The sequence below is a fragment of the Oncorhynchus mykiss genome, chromosome 7, assembly GCF_013265735.2.
Source record: "Oncorhynchus mykiss isolate Arlee chromosome 7, USDA_OmykA_1.1, whole genome shotgun sequence".
In the NCBI taxonomy this organism is placed as follows: Eukaryota; Metazoa; Chordata; class Actinopteri; order Salmoniformes; family Salmonidae; genus Oncorhynchus; species Oncorhynchus mykiss.
Genome location: NC_048571.1, coordinates 62,000,616 through 62,013,907, shown reverse-complemented (window position 1 = coordinate 62,013,907; position 13,292 = coordinate 62,000,616). Strand labels below are relative to the sequence as shown.

At 42.3% G+C, this 13,292-nt stretch overlaps 1 protein-coding gene across 1 annotated transcript; it reads right to left on the bottom strand.

The window, feature by feature from the left end:
• Positions 1-572: 572 nt before the first annotated feature.
• LOC110528167 (prostacyclin synthase-like) lies at positions 573-12,355 on the bottom strand. The gene is made up of 10 exons (XM_021609994.2): positions 12,087-12,355; positions 11,111-11,234; positions 10,758-10,933; positions 9,741-9,890; positions 8,150-8,277; positions 5,591-5,772; positions 3,108-3,261; positions 2,389-2,570; positions 1,321-1,472; positions 573-942 (listed from the first exon to the last, which is right to left on the bottom strand). The coding sequence occupies exons 1-10, from the start codon at positions 12,155-12,157 to the stop codon at positions 792-794; spliced, it is 1,470 nt and encodes a 489-aa protein (XP_021465669.2). The 5' UTR covers positions 12,158-12,355; the 3' UTR covers positions 573-791.
• Between the last annotated feature and the right edge of the window lie 937 nt (positions 12,356-13,292).

The following is a 13,292-nucleotide window of genomic DNA, read 5'->3' as shown; positions in this document are numbered from 1 at the left end:
ACTGCCATTTATCGCATTGACACAAAAAGATCCCACCATGTCGAATGAACAAGTTATCCGTCTGCATTTTAAAATGTTTTACCAATTATTAGAATGGTTTTAATATGTATGATTTTACTCTCTGCCTATGGAAACATGGTTAGTGTGACAAATGTGTGGTTTGATCTGTTTAAAGAGCGCCAGCCGCCCAATTACTCCACCAAATACATAAAGGGAAAAGGGGCTACGTAGTCAGTTGTACAACTGAATGCCTTGAACTGAAATGTGTCTTCTGCATCTGAATCAGAGAGGTGCAGGGGCTGCCTTAATCAACATCCACATCTTCGGTGCCCGGGGAACAGTGAGTTAGATCCCCTGATGCAATGGACACCATCATGGGACTGGAGGGGATTTAGGACACTTTCATCACTAGGATAAGCTCCAAATTGATGTTTTGTTGTGAAAATGTTTTTACAAATATTTCTAATTAAGGTGGTGCAATCGTTTATACATAATGCACTTTAAACACTTGAAGCTGGTTTTATGGAGCCAGGTTAATCATTGATACAACTTATTTTACAAACAAAATAGTCTAGAACAAAAAACAATTTTAATGTTATGAAGTGACAATTTTAAAGTGAAATATATACATTATAATTAAAGATAAATAACACATTACACTGTACATTTGTGCTGATACAAAAATAGATACAATACATTATATGGACATATTGTCATACATTTTTTGAAATTAGCCTAAACTTCACAAACCAGACTTCACGTCTGGTTTGAGAGATCTCAACATCATGTCTTCAATGTGAATGTCTAGGTTTATATCTGATGGCCAGGTCTCCTTCAGGCTGCAACATTCCAAACCCATAGCGACTGGAGTTCACCTCTGGCATCTGAGACTCTGAGTCACACCGCTCCAGTTCCAGATGAGACAGGACCAGATACACAAACCTGAACACACAGATAAAGACACAACAGGTGAGTTGTTGGCATTAATACATTATAAATGTGCCTAAACTGTAACATTGACCATTGCACACACCAGTTTTTGTAGAATCCATTTGTATTTTATTTTGGCATGTTCTATCTGCATAGCAGTGAAATTCATGTCACTGTAACCCAATCTTGCATAGACACCTGGAGAAGCCTGTGCAGTAAAAGTCAGCTGCTAAGCCTTCCCTCTTCCTATAATGGCATTTGCTGTGAGGTGAGCTAATCAATCCCAGAATTAAGTCTGTCCTTGATTCTGGTGAAGTGGGGACCTCTGACTCCCTCTGACCTCCTCTGCCCTCCCCCTAAGACCCATAAGGAACACTCAGAGATACTCACTGTCTGATGGAGTTGATGGCAAAGCGTTTGCCCACACAGCCATTGGTGCCTGCGCCCCATGGCATGGTGTAGTACTTGAGCCGTCTCCCTCCTTTAAAGAAGTCCTTCTTCACAGATCCGTCCTTGTTGAGGAAGCGTTCATACTTGAATCTCTATGACAGGAAACGCAGGGAGGTAAAGCAGTGAACCCAGGTCATACTGACAAATGATGATCACACATGACTGTTCCCCCACGCTTCCTGCTGCACACAACCATATCATATCAGATGGCAATAATAGCCTGGGACTACCCAATCATTTACTACAATTTCCATGTGTATTCCACTAACTGGCTGGTACTGTAGGGTGAAGGACAAAGCAATGATTCAGCTGTGTAACAAACTAACTCCCTTCCCACTCCTATTTCTATTTGTGTTCAAGTGCCTTACAATGTCCTAGGTTTAACCCCTCTCTCTGTATCTTGGGTAATCCAGGGGCACTTTAGAAACTGTGTAGGTGTGCTTCCTCCTTACGTAAACAAACGTCAATACTTATTACTGTACCTTATCTTTAACCTGTGTTACACAATTAATACAACTAGGGTTGTGGGATAGACAGAACATGCGCAGATGGATTTGAAACTCAAATCAAATCAAATGTATTTATATAGCCCTTCGTACATCAGCTGATTTCTCAAAGTGCTGTACAGAAACCCAGCCTAAAACCCCAAACAGTAAGCAATGCAGGTGTAGAAGCACGGTGGCTAGGAAAAACTCCCTAGAAAGGCCAAAACCTAGGAAGAAACCTAGAGAGGAACCAGGCTATGTGGGGTGGCCAGTCCTCTTCTGGCTGTGCCGGGTGGAGATTATAACAGAACATGGCCAAGATGTTCAAATGTTCATAAATGACCAGCATGGTCGAATAATAATAAGGCAGAACAGTTGAAACTGGAGCAGCAGCACGGTCAGGTGGACTGGGGACAGCAAGGAGTCATCATTTCAGGTAGTCCTGGGGCATGGTCTAAACTTTATTGTCCATTATTAGGGAGCTATTATTTGTTCATGTGTGAGAGGCAACTAACATCCATACCTGTGGTTCCTGGTGGATCTCAGGATCCATCTGAGGGCTAATGAAGGGGAACAGACACACTCTGTCCCCCCTCCTGAGCTGGTACTCCTGCCCATTGGCCATTTGCAGGGTCTTTTCCTGCACTACCTCTCTGGTGATGAACGGGGCAGCACTGAGCCTCAGAGTCTCCTCTAAGGCACTGTCTGGGATAGAGTAGACAAAGAAAAGAAGACGATGAACACTAATATACACAGACTCATTAAGCATACAGATGTTATGTCCTCGTAATAGATTCGCTAAGGTCATTCTCATTTGAGGAGTCCCTTAAGAATAGTTATGAATAGACTTGCCTAGTTAAATAAAGGTTAAATACAGGCAGGTTTCTATATTCAGGTAGGTGGCACTTTCCTTATGTGCTCATTATTTGCACCAGAGGTTAGAGCACCTGTTGATGGTGACATGGGAGCCATTAGATCATTGAGAGCAACTTTCAGGGCCTGAGCAGGTGGATCTGCCCTGGTCCTTTAGTCATTGAGCTCATTAGGGTCTCAGGCAAAGACTACTGTATGTGTGGCCACTCACCTGGGAACAGTGTGTGTGTATATATATATGTGTGTCTTCAACTGCCCTCTCACCCCCCCACCCTCTTTTCTCTCTACTCTGTTCATTAAGGTACATTTGCCCATAGGGATGAAGCTCCTTGTCTTTGTGGATATACCCAGTAAACAAAAAACACTCACCAAACACAGGTGTGTGCTGCAGCCTATCCAGTAGGGGACACTTTGCAGAGTCCTGCTCGGAGATGCTGCTGAACTCTCTTCTCACCGCCCTCATGGCCTCAGGGTTTGTCAACAGGAAACCTAACAGCCAGAATGCAGCAGGTCCAACGTTACCCTGGCAACAAATGAAGGTTGACATGAAGGCAATGACACAGCGAGTTCCCTTTCCGATGGTTCTCACAGTGAGACTGTGCAGGTAGCAATTATGTAACCGGAGAAGAGAACATTACACACCACATGCCAGCTCTTACTATTTTCTCTCATAGGGGAAAGCATCACTTGTTCATATAGTTAAATCACAAAGCCTAATGAATTAGACTGGTTCCTTTCCTGTGTCTATGATAGAGCACCGTGTTATGGCTTCTGTCAGAGAGTAGGTGCTGTAATGGTTACTATAAAAGACAAGCCATTAGACATCAAAGAGACTCAATATGGAGTGTTCGGGGCACACTGGGCTGTCCTGGCCATCTGTCTGTGTTTGTACATGAGTGGAAAGACCACTGAATTTACATCGACTCCAGAATAAATAATGTTTGCCATGTGTAGTGCTGAGCGATTAGTGCTTTTTGAGGTCGGTTCGGTTTTGGTTCGATCGCGAAAAAAAAGAACAGGCTACTATATATATATTTTTTACATTACATGCACTATGCATTATGTGGGTTGAAAGCTGTAACACAGAATTAAATAATGAATAAAAGTCCCATGGTGGTGGTGACTGCCCATTATTGCTTATCACTAATTAACTATAATTTATTCACATTACTTTAACAAAATATTTGTTTTATTTTATTATTTCATTCCACGTCATCCGCCAACGCGGTTCTTCAAAAGGAAATAAGACATACTTTTAGGACTGCTGAATGCCAACTATCACTCCGCTTTCTATCCCTCTAGATAGTACGTTCTCAGTCTCTGTGTCTTGCTCTGCACAGACCGGACAAGTTTAAGCAGGTGCGTAATGGATTATGGTCATTGTAGTTTTTTACCACTACAACTCCATCGCACAGTCCAAGCTTGATCTGATTTATCCCTACAGAAACTGTACATCGAGCTCACAGAAAAAAATGAAGGAGATGGAATTCAAATAATTGAACAGACGTCGGTCAATTAGTTGATTTTGGTTAATCTCTCAGCACTAGCCATGCAATATGCTGGACTATACATTATCCAGGAATTACATACAATATAATACACAGATTATTTGTTGTGGTAACACCTTATGTTCTTCACTACATTCTTAGGGGAACTGAAAAATTACAATCAAGTGTTGCATGATGATGGTAGATCATGTGGCTGTGTGACATTGTAGATGCAGTTATTAGTGCTCAATGAGTGACGTGACACGTCTAAGCAGCAAGGTTGGGGTAATTCCATTTGAATTCCAGTAAATTCAGAAAGTAAACCAAATTCCAGTTCAGAATGTTCTTCATTGAAAAGTTTTGAAGACAATTGGAATTTCAGTGTACCTTTTGAACTGACTGGAATTTAAATGGAATTAACCCCAACCATGCTAAGCAGGAGCTGAGTACTCAGAGTCTACTCAGAATGTTCTTGGTATCATAGTGTGTACTTTTGCCATCTTGGGATTCCTCCAAAAAGTATCTGTTTAGCTGGAGTCAGACCCTTTTATCTAAAGGACATAAACAGGCTACTAGTGCACTCTTGTGGTAAAGATGCGTATTACACTCATTACCATCTTTTATTAGGGAAGTCCTTGTTTGAGCAGGAGGAGCAGGTAACAGTAGCTCTGTAACAACCATTCTAGCAGCAAAGAGAGCTTGAGAACATCCCACTGAGGCCATGTTTAGTTGGAGCCCACTGGAACTTGCAGTAGTCTAACATAGGGACAGGATGTCTGTCCCCTCCAAGATAACACTAAAATAAGGTCTAACAGTTCTAGGGTTTTTCCATACACTCCAGTGGTTGAGAATACAGCATTAGTATTTATCTTAAAGAACTGAATGTGCTAGTATTTATTTATAGTCTTTCAAAAATAATCACTAACCACAAAAGTATTCTACAGTGGTTGGACAAAGCGTAAGGTGTGGTTGACAAACAGGTACAGTATAAACAGAATTTGAGAGGCACACCGTGTGGGTAGCTGAATTTCACAAAGGGTAACATCTTTAACCAGTCGAGTCTAGCATCTGACATTGGCATGCAAGTGTCTTTGTATTGGAAAACGTTCATGTTTAAGATGGCTGCTAGCCAGGAGGGCATGCTGCTGTATTACCAGGTATCATTGTTGGCCCACCTCCAAAAATCTATTGAATAGAAAGGAATTTTTCTATGGGTGCAATGGAACAACAGGGATTTTCACCAATCGTTCACAAGATCTATTCAGAACAGCTTTAAATAGCTGGGCAGCCCTTGCTTCGTGACAATGACAGGCCACTACTCCTCTTAGGGAGGTGAGGTGAGATGGGGGAGTGCCTATGACTCACCTGTGTGGCCCACAGCTGCAGCAGCAGGGCTCTCCTCTGAGTTTCCTCGTCAGCTCCCTCTTCCTGCAGAAGGTGCCTGTAGTCTCTCAGCCAGGGGCTGGACCCGGAGCCCTCTCCCAGCCCCGCCGGGGCCAACAATTCCCACAGACGCCCCCTCACACTCTGGGCGGTCCGCTTCTCCTCTGACACACACACACAGACAGGAACACACAGGCAGGTGAGTCAAGAGTAAACACAGACACACATGGGTAAAACAGATGAGATCAGACTGAGATAATTTGATTAGTGAGTCAAGTGTCGATAGAGAGATACAGGCGACATAATCCTGAAAACAGAGACGGGTGGGAGAGGTGTGTAACATGAACATGGGAAACATGAAGAGTGAGTAATAGGTGTGACATGCAAGATAAGACAGATGAACAAATATGCCATTTGAATAGAAAGAGGTGACATCAGTGACACGGGTGGGACAGAAACAGGAGATATGTGGGAGTAAGCTGGGAGGAACAAACAAATATAATATGTATAGTTAGAGAACAGTAAGATCAGATATAAGGAGGTGAAAAGGACAGACAGGTGTGTCAGGTGACATCAGATAGAGCCTGTAGATGAAGCAGGTGTATGACTGAGAAGAAATGACATAGGGACCATGAGTAATTAAGCCAATTGGAGTCGGAAATTAGATTCAAACATATGACCCGCTTAGATAAAGTAATTCACTGCAGTGACCGCAGGGGCAAGCAAGAAACAAACTACTTATAATTTATTTAACTAGGCAAGTCAGTTAAGAACAAATTCTTATTTTCAATGACGGCCTAGGAACAGTGGGTTAACTGCCTGTTCAGGGGCAGAAAGACAGATCTGTACCTTGTCAGCTCAGGGGTTTGACCTTGCAACCTTCCGGTTACTAGTCCAACACTGTAACCACTAGGCTACCCTGCCACCCCACAGTGAGTCCATACAATGACAAATATGACAAATCACAAACAGCCAGCCGACTCAATGATATATATAAAAATCGGAGTCATAAAGTGATCGGGGATAATACAGATTTAATTATTCCTCTATTCAGTCTTTATAATAAACTCAGCAAAAAACGAAACGTCCTCTCACTGTCAACTGTGTTTATTTTCAGAAAACTTAACATGTGTAAATCTTTGTATGAACATAACAAGATTCAACAACTGAGACATAAACTGAACAAGTTCCACTGACATGTGACTAACAGAAAGGTAAAAATGTGTCCCTGAACAATGGGGGGGTCAAAATCATAAGTAACAGTCAGTATCTGGTGTGGCCACCAGCTGCATTATGTACTGCAGTGCATCTCCTCCTCATGGACTGCACCGGATTTGCCAGTTATTGCTGTGAGATGTTACCCCACTCTTCCACCAAGGCACCTGCAAGTTCCCGGATATTTCTGGGGGGAATGTCCCTAGCTCTCACCCTCCAATCCAACAGGTCCCAGACGTGCTCAATGGGATTGAGATCCGGGCTCTTTGCTGGCCATGGCAGAACACTGACATTCCTGTCTTGCAGAAAATCACGCACAGAACGAGCAGTAGGGCTGGTGGCATTGTCATTCTGGAGGGTCATGTCAGGATGAGCCTACAGGAAAGGTACCACATGAGGGAGGAGGAAATCCAACCATCACCCATGGTGAGACGAAACCGTGACTCGTCAGTGAAGAGCACTTTTTGCCAGTCCTATCTGGTCCAGCGACGGTGGGTTTGTGCCCATAGGCGACGTTGTTTCCGGTGATGTCTGGTGAGGACCTCCCTTACAACAGGCCAACAAGCCCTTAGTCCAGCCTCTCTCAGCCTATTGCGGACAGTCTGAGCACTGATGGAGGGATTGTGCATTCCTGGTGTAACAGTTGTTGTTGTTGCCATCCTGTACCTGTCCCGCAGGTGTGATGTTCGGATGTACCGATCCTGTGCCGGTGTTGTTACACGTGGTCTGCCACTGTGAGGACGATCAGCTGCCCATCCGGTCTCCCTGTAGCGCTGGCCACATTTATTTCCCTGGCCACATCTGTAGTCCTCATGCCTCCTTGCAGCATGACTAAGGCACATTCACGCAGATGAGCAGGGACCTCGGGCATCTTTCTTTTGGTGTTTTTCAGAGTCAGTAGAAAGGCCTCTTTAGTGTCCGAAGTTTTCATAACCGTGACCTTAATTGCCTACCGTCTGTAAGCTGTTAGTGTCTTAACAACCTTTCCACAGGTGCATGTTCATTCATTGTTTATGGTTCATTGAACAAGCATGGGAAACAGTGTTTAAACCCTTTACAATGAAGATCTGTTAAGTTATTTGGATTTTTACTAATTATCTTTGAAAGACAGGGTCCTGAAAAAGGGGCATTTCTTTTTTTGCTGAGTTTAAATTAGGGTAAAACAATCAAACTATAATACCACATCCAAACTGAATTAAGCCCTAAGATCGGACACACAACTTTTTTTGATAAACTCCCACACCCAGCTGCCACTGTACCTTTCCACAAATGTAAAACCTTGTGGCTCACAATGTTTCTTTCAGAGACCATGTTTCATGTAGTCACCTGGTTTCAGTGTGGTCCTGGCCATTTTGGTCAGGAGGTTGTCAAACTTCCGGTACTCCTCATAGACGTCAGTGGGGTCTGTTCTGTTGTTGTTCTGCTCCCCTCCAAAAAGTGTGAGGTACCCTGCCCTGAAAGAGAGAGAGAGAGTGGGATGGTGAGTGTGGTTGTAGAGTGGCATGTTGAAAAAAACATTTGGTTGCTAGTAGCAGTTAAGCTTAGGAAAACATGTCATTGAGTGATCATTAAATATATTGAAGATGTTGCCTTAAAGATGGAATCCGCAGTAGGCGGAAACAGCACCATGGCTCTGCCACCACCGTTGTTATTGTTTTTGTTGCCCAGCTGAGGAGATGTCGCGTAGCATGGTAGAAATAATTGCAGTACATAATAGTGTGCTCTTCTATCTCCCATGCAATTATGTCCGAGGGGAAAAAACTGTTTTCGTTGTTTCCACTAACTTCTTTGTTCCTTGTATTTAAAACAGGCATGGCAGTTTCACCATTAAGCATTTCAGTTTTAAGTGATTGTTAAGAACCGTTTCCGATCGATGGAGGAATACCTTGCCCACAGTGGCGTCCTCCCACTGAAGGTCAACAGGAACACTTCCTGTGTCACACCTGCCACTGCCCACCCACCTAAACTGTTCACAGTGTGGGGTATTACTAGTATAAACGTCTTATTTAGTATAAATCTTCCTCATCCTAGATTACTTCACAGCAGGGTTTTTCAAATGTTTTGGGGCCAGGGACCCCTTTTGTGATAGTAAATTCATCAGGGACCAGACATAATTAGAACACAGCTCGAGTGACATAATAATAGCATACAAGGACTTCTACCAAGTCTCAGTCCCTGGGAAGGAACATTACATTATAAAGGCACGCCTCTTGGCATTGGAGAGAAAATGAAGCCGTTTTCAAGGTAATATTCTGCAATTATACCCATAATGCCATTTTTTTAAAGCTTACATTACAGTGCATTTATGTTAACAAAACATTTTGGGGAAATACAAGAAGTATCCAGTTGAAAAATGTATAACTTGTAGATTATAATTATTTTGGCCAAGGGATATATTCATCTGTTGTTGTTAGTAATATTAATGAAAAATACAACTTAATTCATGTTATATTTTGAGATCTGCCTGTGGACCCCATGCAGTACGGCCGCAGACCCCACTTTGAGAACCCCTGCTTCACGGTGTCTGATCTATTAAGTAATGATGTTGCCTAATGTTAACATAAGTAATGACTAAATCCTCTGGTCCCCATTAGGATGCTGAATGTTTAAATGACCATCTCAAACATCTCTGGCAACACTATAAATAAAAACCCTTTTAAAGTGTGTAGCCGGGGGAGTTCTACAGGAAGGGCAGCCTGAAAGAGGAATTTCATGAGTGGCACTGCTCTTTCTTTTCATTAGATGCCTCTTATGTGTCACTAAACATTCTTACTGGTGTATTTACAAACAAGTGGCTTGTGGAACGGGCTGGTAAGTAAACTGTTTATCCCAGGCGTTTGACGTAGGCCCTTGGGGACGCGTGGGTGAATGAGTGAGTGAAGAAGGGAAGGAGGTATAGGAACTCTTCCGTTCGTACCTGAAGAGAAGACTGTAACAGAAGCTGAAGAGCCCGTCCGTGTTCCAGTCAGTCTGGTTGTGACAGGGCCTCTGGGCTTGCAGCAGCAGGGACTGGATGTGGCGGTGCATGGTGCTGCTCAGGCAGGATAGGCTCCCGCCCTCAAAGTGCCTGAGGGTACAAAGGTTTAAGGTCAAGAGAAAGGAATGTTTGTCATATATGATGTCATAAAGGCCAAACCTGTAATTCACTTTTACCTAATTGTGTAAAAGACTAGCATTCTGTTCCGGGGTTTACTATGGGTTGCTTTGGCTTGGACAATGCTTATTTACTTAAGTAGTGGCACTGTGAAGACAGGTGTAGTATCACGCCTCTATGGAATAACACCAAAAAACATAGGTGTTGCCTGTGGCAATACTGTAACTGATCAGTCTGAACTATAAACTTTGGGCTGGAGGATATGTCAGTGCAGTACACCTGTGTGGCAGGGTACAAAATGCTGCTCTGTAGATTCAACATCCATTACAGAAAGCTTGACATCTATGCTCTATAAAGCCAGAAGAAAAGGACTATAGCACTGTAACCTACACAACGGCCTAGATATTCTGCAAGACAATATGACTGTGAGAGACTGAGATAGTTCCACAACAGTGCCAATCAACAGAATGGTGGGAGGTGAGTGCATTTGCTCCGCACCCTGACACAGTATGCATTTATAAACAATAACATGAGGCTAATCAGGCCATGGTGATGGTAGTGATATCTGTGATGGTCGATGTGGTAATCCCTGATCTCAGGCACCTCTCTGTCTCAGGGAGTGAAACTTTTGAGTTAGACTACGGTGGAGCCAGGAAGCAACATCCCACAGTAGCCTATTATACCTGTGTAAGGATCCAGTTATTGGCTGGACAATGCTGTCCTTAATCGTTTATATGTCAAAACTTTAATTTGTCATTCTCTGACCGTATCAATGGGCATGTACAGCTGTTTTTGGGCTGACCACACAGAAAGGAGTGTGTGATAAGGATAGGGACGTACTGTTTTGTTAGGACCTTCTCTACAGCAGGGTTGTGATGGGGGAGCTGCAGGCTGAATATTCTGTCCATGAGAACCTGTGCGTAGCGTGTGAAGTCTAGGGACACAGAGTCCTCTATCACAGCATCATAAGAGCTGGGGTCCAGTAGCACTGTCACATAGCGCCCAGCCACACGCACCTACACACACACACAAAATCAAAAAGTGGAACACACCAACACACGCATCATGAACGGTGAGGAATTTACATCTACTATAGATGTATTCAGGGATTTAGGCAAGAACAGATGATCAGATTCAGGTATAGATATTAGGTTGATGATGTTGAGGAAAGTGTTTCATACCACCACTCTTACCGTGAAGATATCACCATGCTTCACCTTCATACGGTTTAGAAACTTGGCAGCATCTCTTCCAAACTCAAGGGCGTGGCCTAACCATGGAATAACTCCTTTGTCTAAAGGTGGCTCTTTCTCTGACCTGTATAGAAAGAAAACCCATGTAATTTTGAATAGCTAATATTCAAACCTATATATTTGTCTGTTGATATAGTATCTGTATCCGAAATCAATTAACTATTCAATATTCACATGCCTGGCTCTTATCAGTACATTGTGTGACACAGCTGTGAGTAAAGTAGAAACAGTTTAGCAAATAAATTATAAAGCCAGAACTCTCCCAATAACATTTATAGTAGAATGAGCCCATCAATTTATCCAGCGATATAGCAATAAACAAGGATGAAAACAGATGTGACTTTATGATCTTTGAGACACAAAAGTTGACATTTAAGACTGGCCAGTGAAAATAGTCCTTAATAGCACTTGAATGTTGGTTAATCTCGGGATTATTTCAACCTTCCCTCTCAAAAAGGATTGACAGGCGACAACCCATGTAACTCATCTACTGCTCAATACAACTATGATATTATTAAAATGTATTTGGATTACTTTAGGTTTATGGTAAATACAACTTTATGCTGGGTTAATTTATGCTAGCTAGGCAATACACCTATTAGATAAGTAGGCTAGTGTGCTAAACAAATATGTGCACAGGTGAAAACCAGTTCGAAATGCCCACAATATAATACAGAATGCATCAAATCAAATCAAATGTATTTATATAGCCCTTCGTACATCAGCTGATATCTCAAAGTGCTGTACAGAAACCCAGCCTAAAACCCCAAACAGCAAGCAATGCAGGTGTTGAAGCACGGTGGCTAGGAAAAACTCCCTAGAAAGGCCAAAACCTAGGAAGAAACCTATTCAATGTATGCAGTGCAAGCATAGACATTAGCCTAATAGAACATTCATTTTTTTAAAGGGTACTCACCTGGAGCGTTTCGAAACAAGTACGAATAAGAGAAGCATGCCCTGGACAAGCAAAAGTATCGTCCAAATCATAGCGCAATTTCTAGAAAGATGTACCTGCACGTTGGTGCGCAACAGTGAATATATGTGAATAATTTAAGACTACAGGCTTGATCAGATATAGTGCTATTTATTTTGTCATCCGATGACGGCGTTGCAGGGTGTACCCTGACGTCATATGATCTCATCCATCTTCCTATTTGCACGAGTTCACGTAGGACCCATGACTAGGGAGTTTATTCATTTCGTATCGCAGGAGATCCGTGTTTAGCGTGAATGTTGTCTCCGCGACCGCGGGAACATGGCCTTTAATTGTCAACGGTGCTATAAAGCTGATACTCAGGGCTAGGAATTTAATGGAGCCGTAGTTTCATTTCCAGATACATCCAAACCTAAACAAAACAAACCCACCCATGTGTCTAAATTTAAATCAGATTAGGTTTGATAATATCCCAAATAATGATATTCCAATGATATCGTGTCTTCATGGGTTGCCTCCATAGAGTTGAGCGCAGACTATTTGAAATAAATGTACCTTTGACTCACTATGCAGTCGATACTTCAAAAATGTACATTCTTAAACTCTTACCATGTACCTAAGTTTGTCCTGTTGTTGCGTGCCTTTATCTTTGTTTACTAAAATCATATATTTTTTTTAATAAAATGTTAATCAAAAACAAACACTGACTGTTTCCTCATTGATATTCAATTGGCACATTCACATTCGAGTTGCCATCTTAGAGCAACAGCAATGAGGAAACAGTCAGTGGTTATATTTGATTGACGTTTTATTAAAAAAGTATGGATTTCAGCAAACAAAGGTGTGTATTTACTTGGCTACGTCATGGGTTGCCTACCTCAAAAAATGACACTTACTTACATGTTATTCAGGTCAACATTTTGAAACGGATATTTCTATAAAATAAGCTGAAATGTACCTAGTCTGTCATATTTAGACAAAGCTTGCATAGCCACTTTTATTTCAGTGATTATGGTGATGTGTCAAACTCACAAATGTAAAAAATAGGTCAACTGATGTCACATCAATGGTGTATCTGTTTCACAACAGCAGCAGACATAACTGATGTTAGGATGAGACAATGTTGTCATTGAAAATACAGCTGGGTGATGCATGAGAATGAGTGTGTACAGTCTGTAAGTGTCATAA

Coding starts and splice junctions, on each gene's coding strand:
- LOC110528167 (XM_021609994.2), bottom strand. CDS start 12,157: ATGATTTGGACGATACTTTTGCTTGTCCAGGGCATGCTTCTCTTATTC. Junction 11,235..12,086: donor CTTGTTTCGAAACGCTCCAG/GTGAGTACCCTT, acceptor CTTTCTATACAG/GTCAGAGAAAGAGCCACCTT. Junction 2,571..3,107: donor GCAGCACACACCTGTGTTTG/GTGAGTGTTTTT, acceptor ACTCTATCCCAG/ACAGTGCCTTAGAGGAGACT.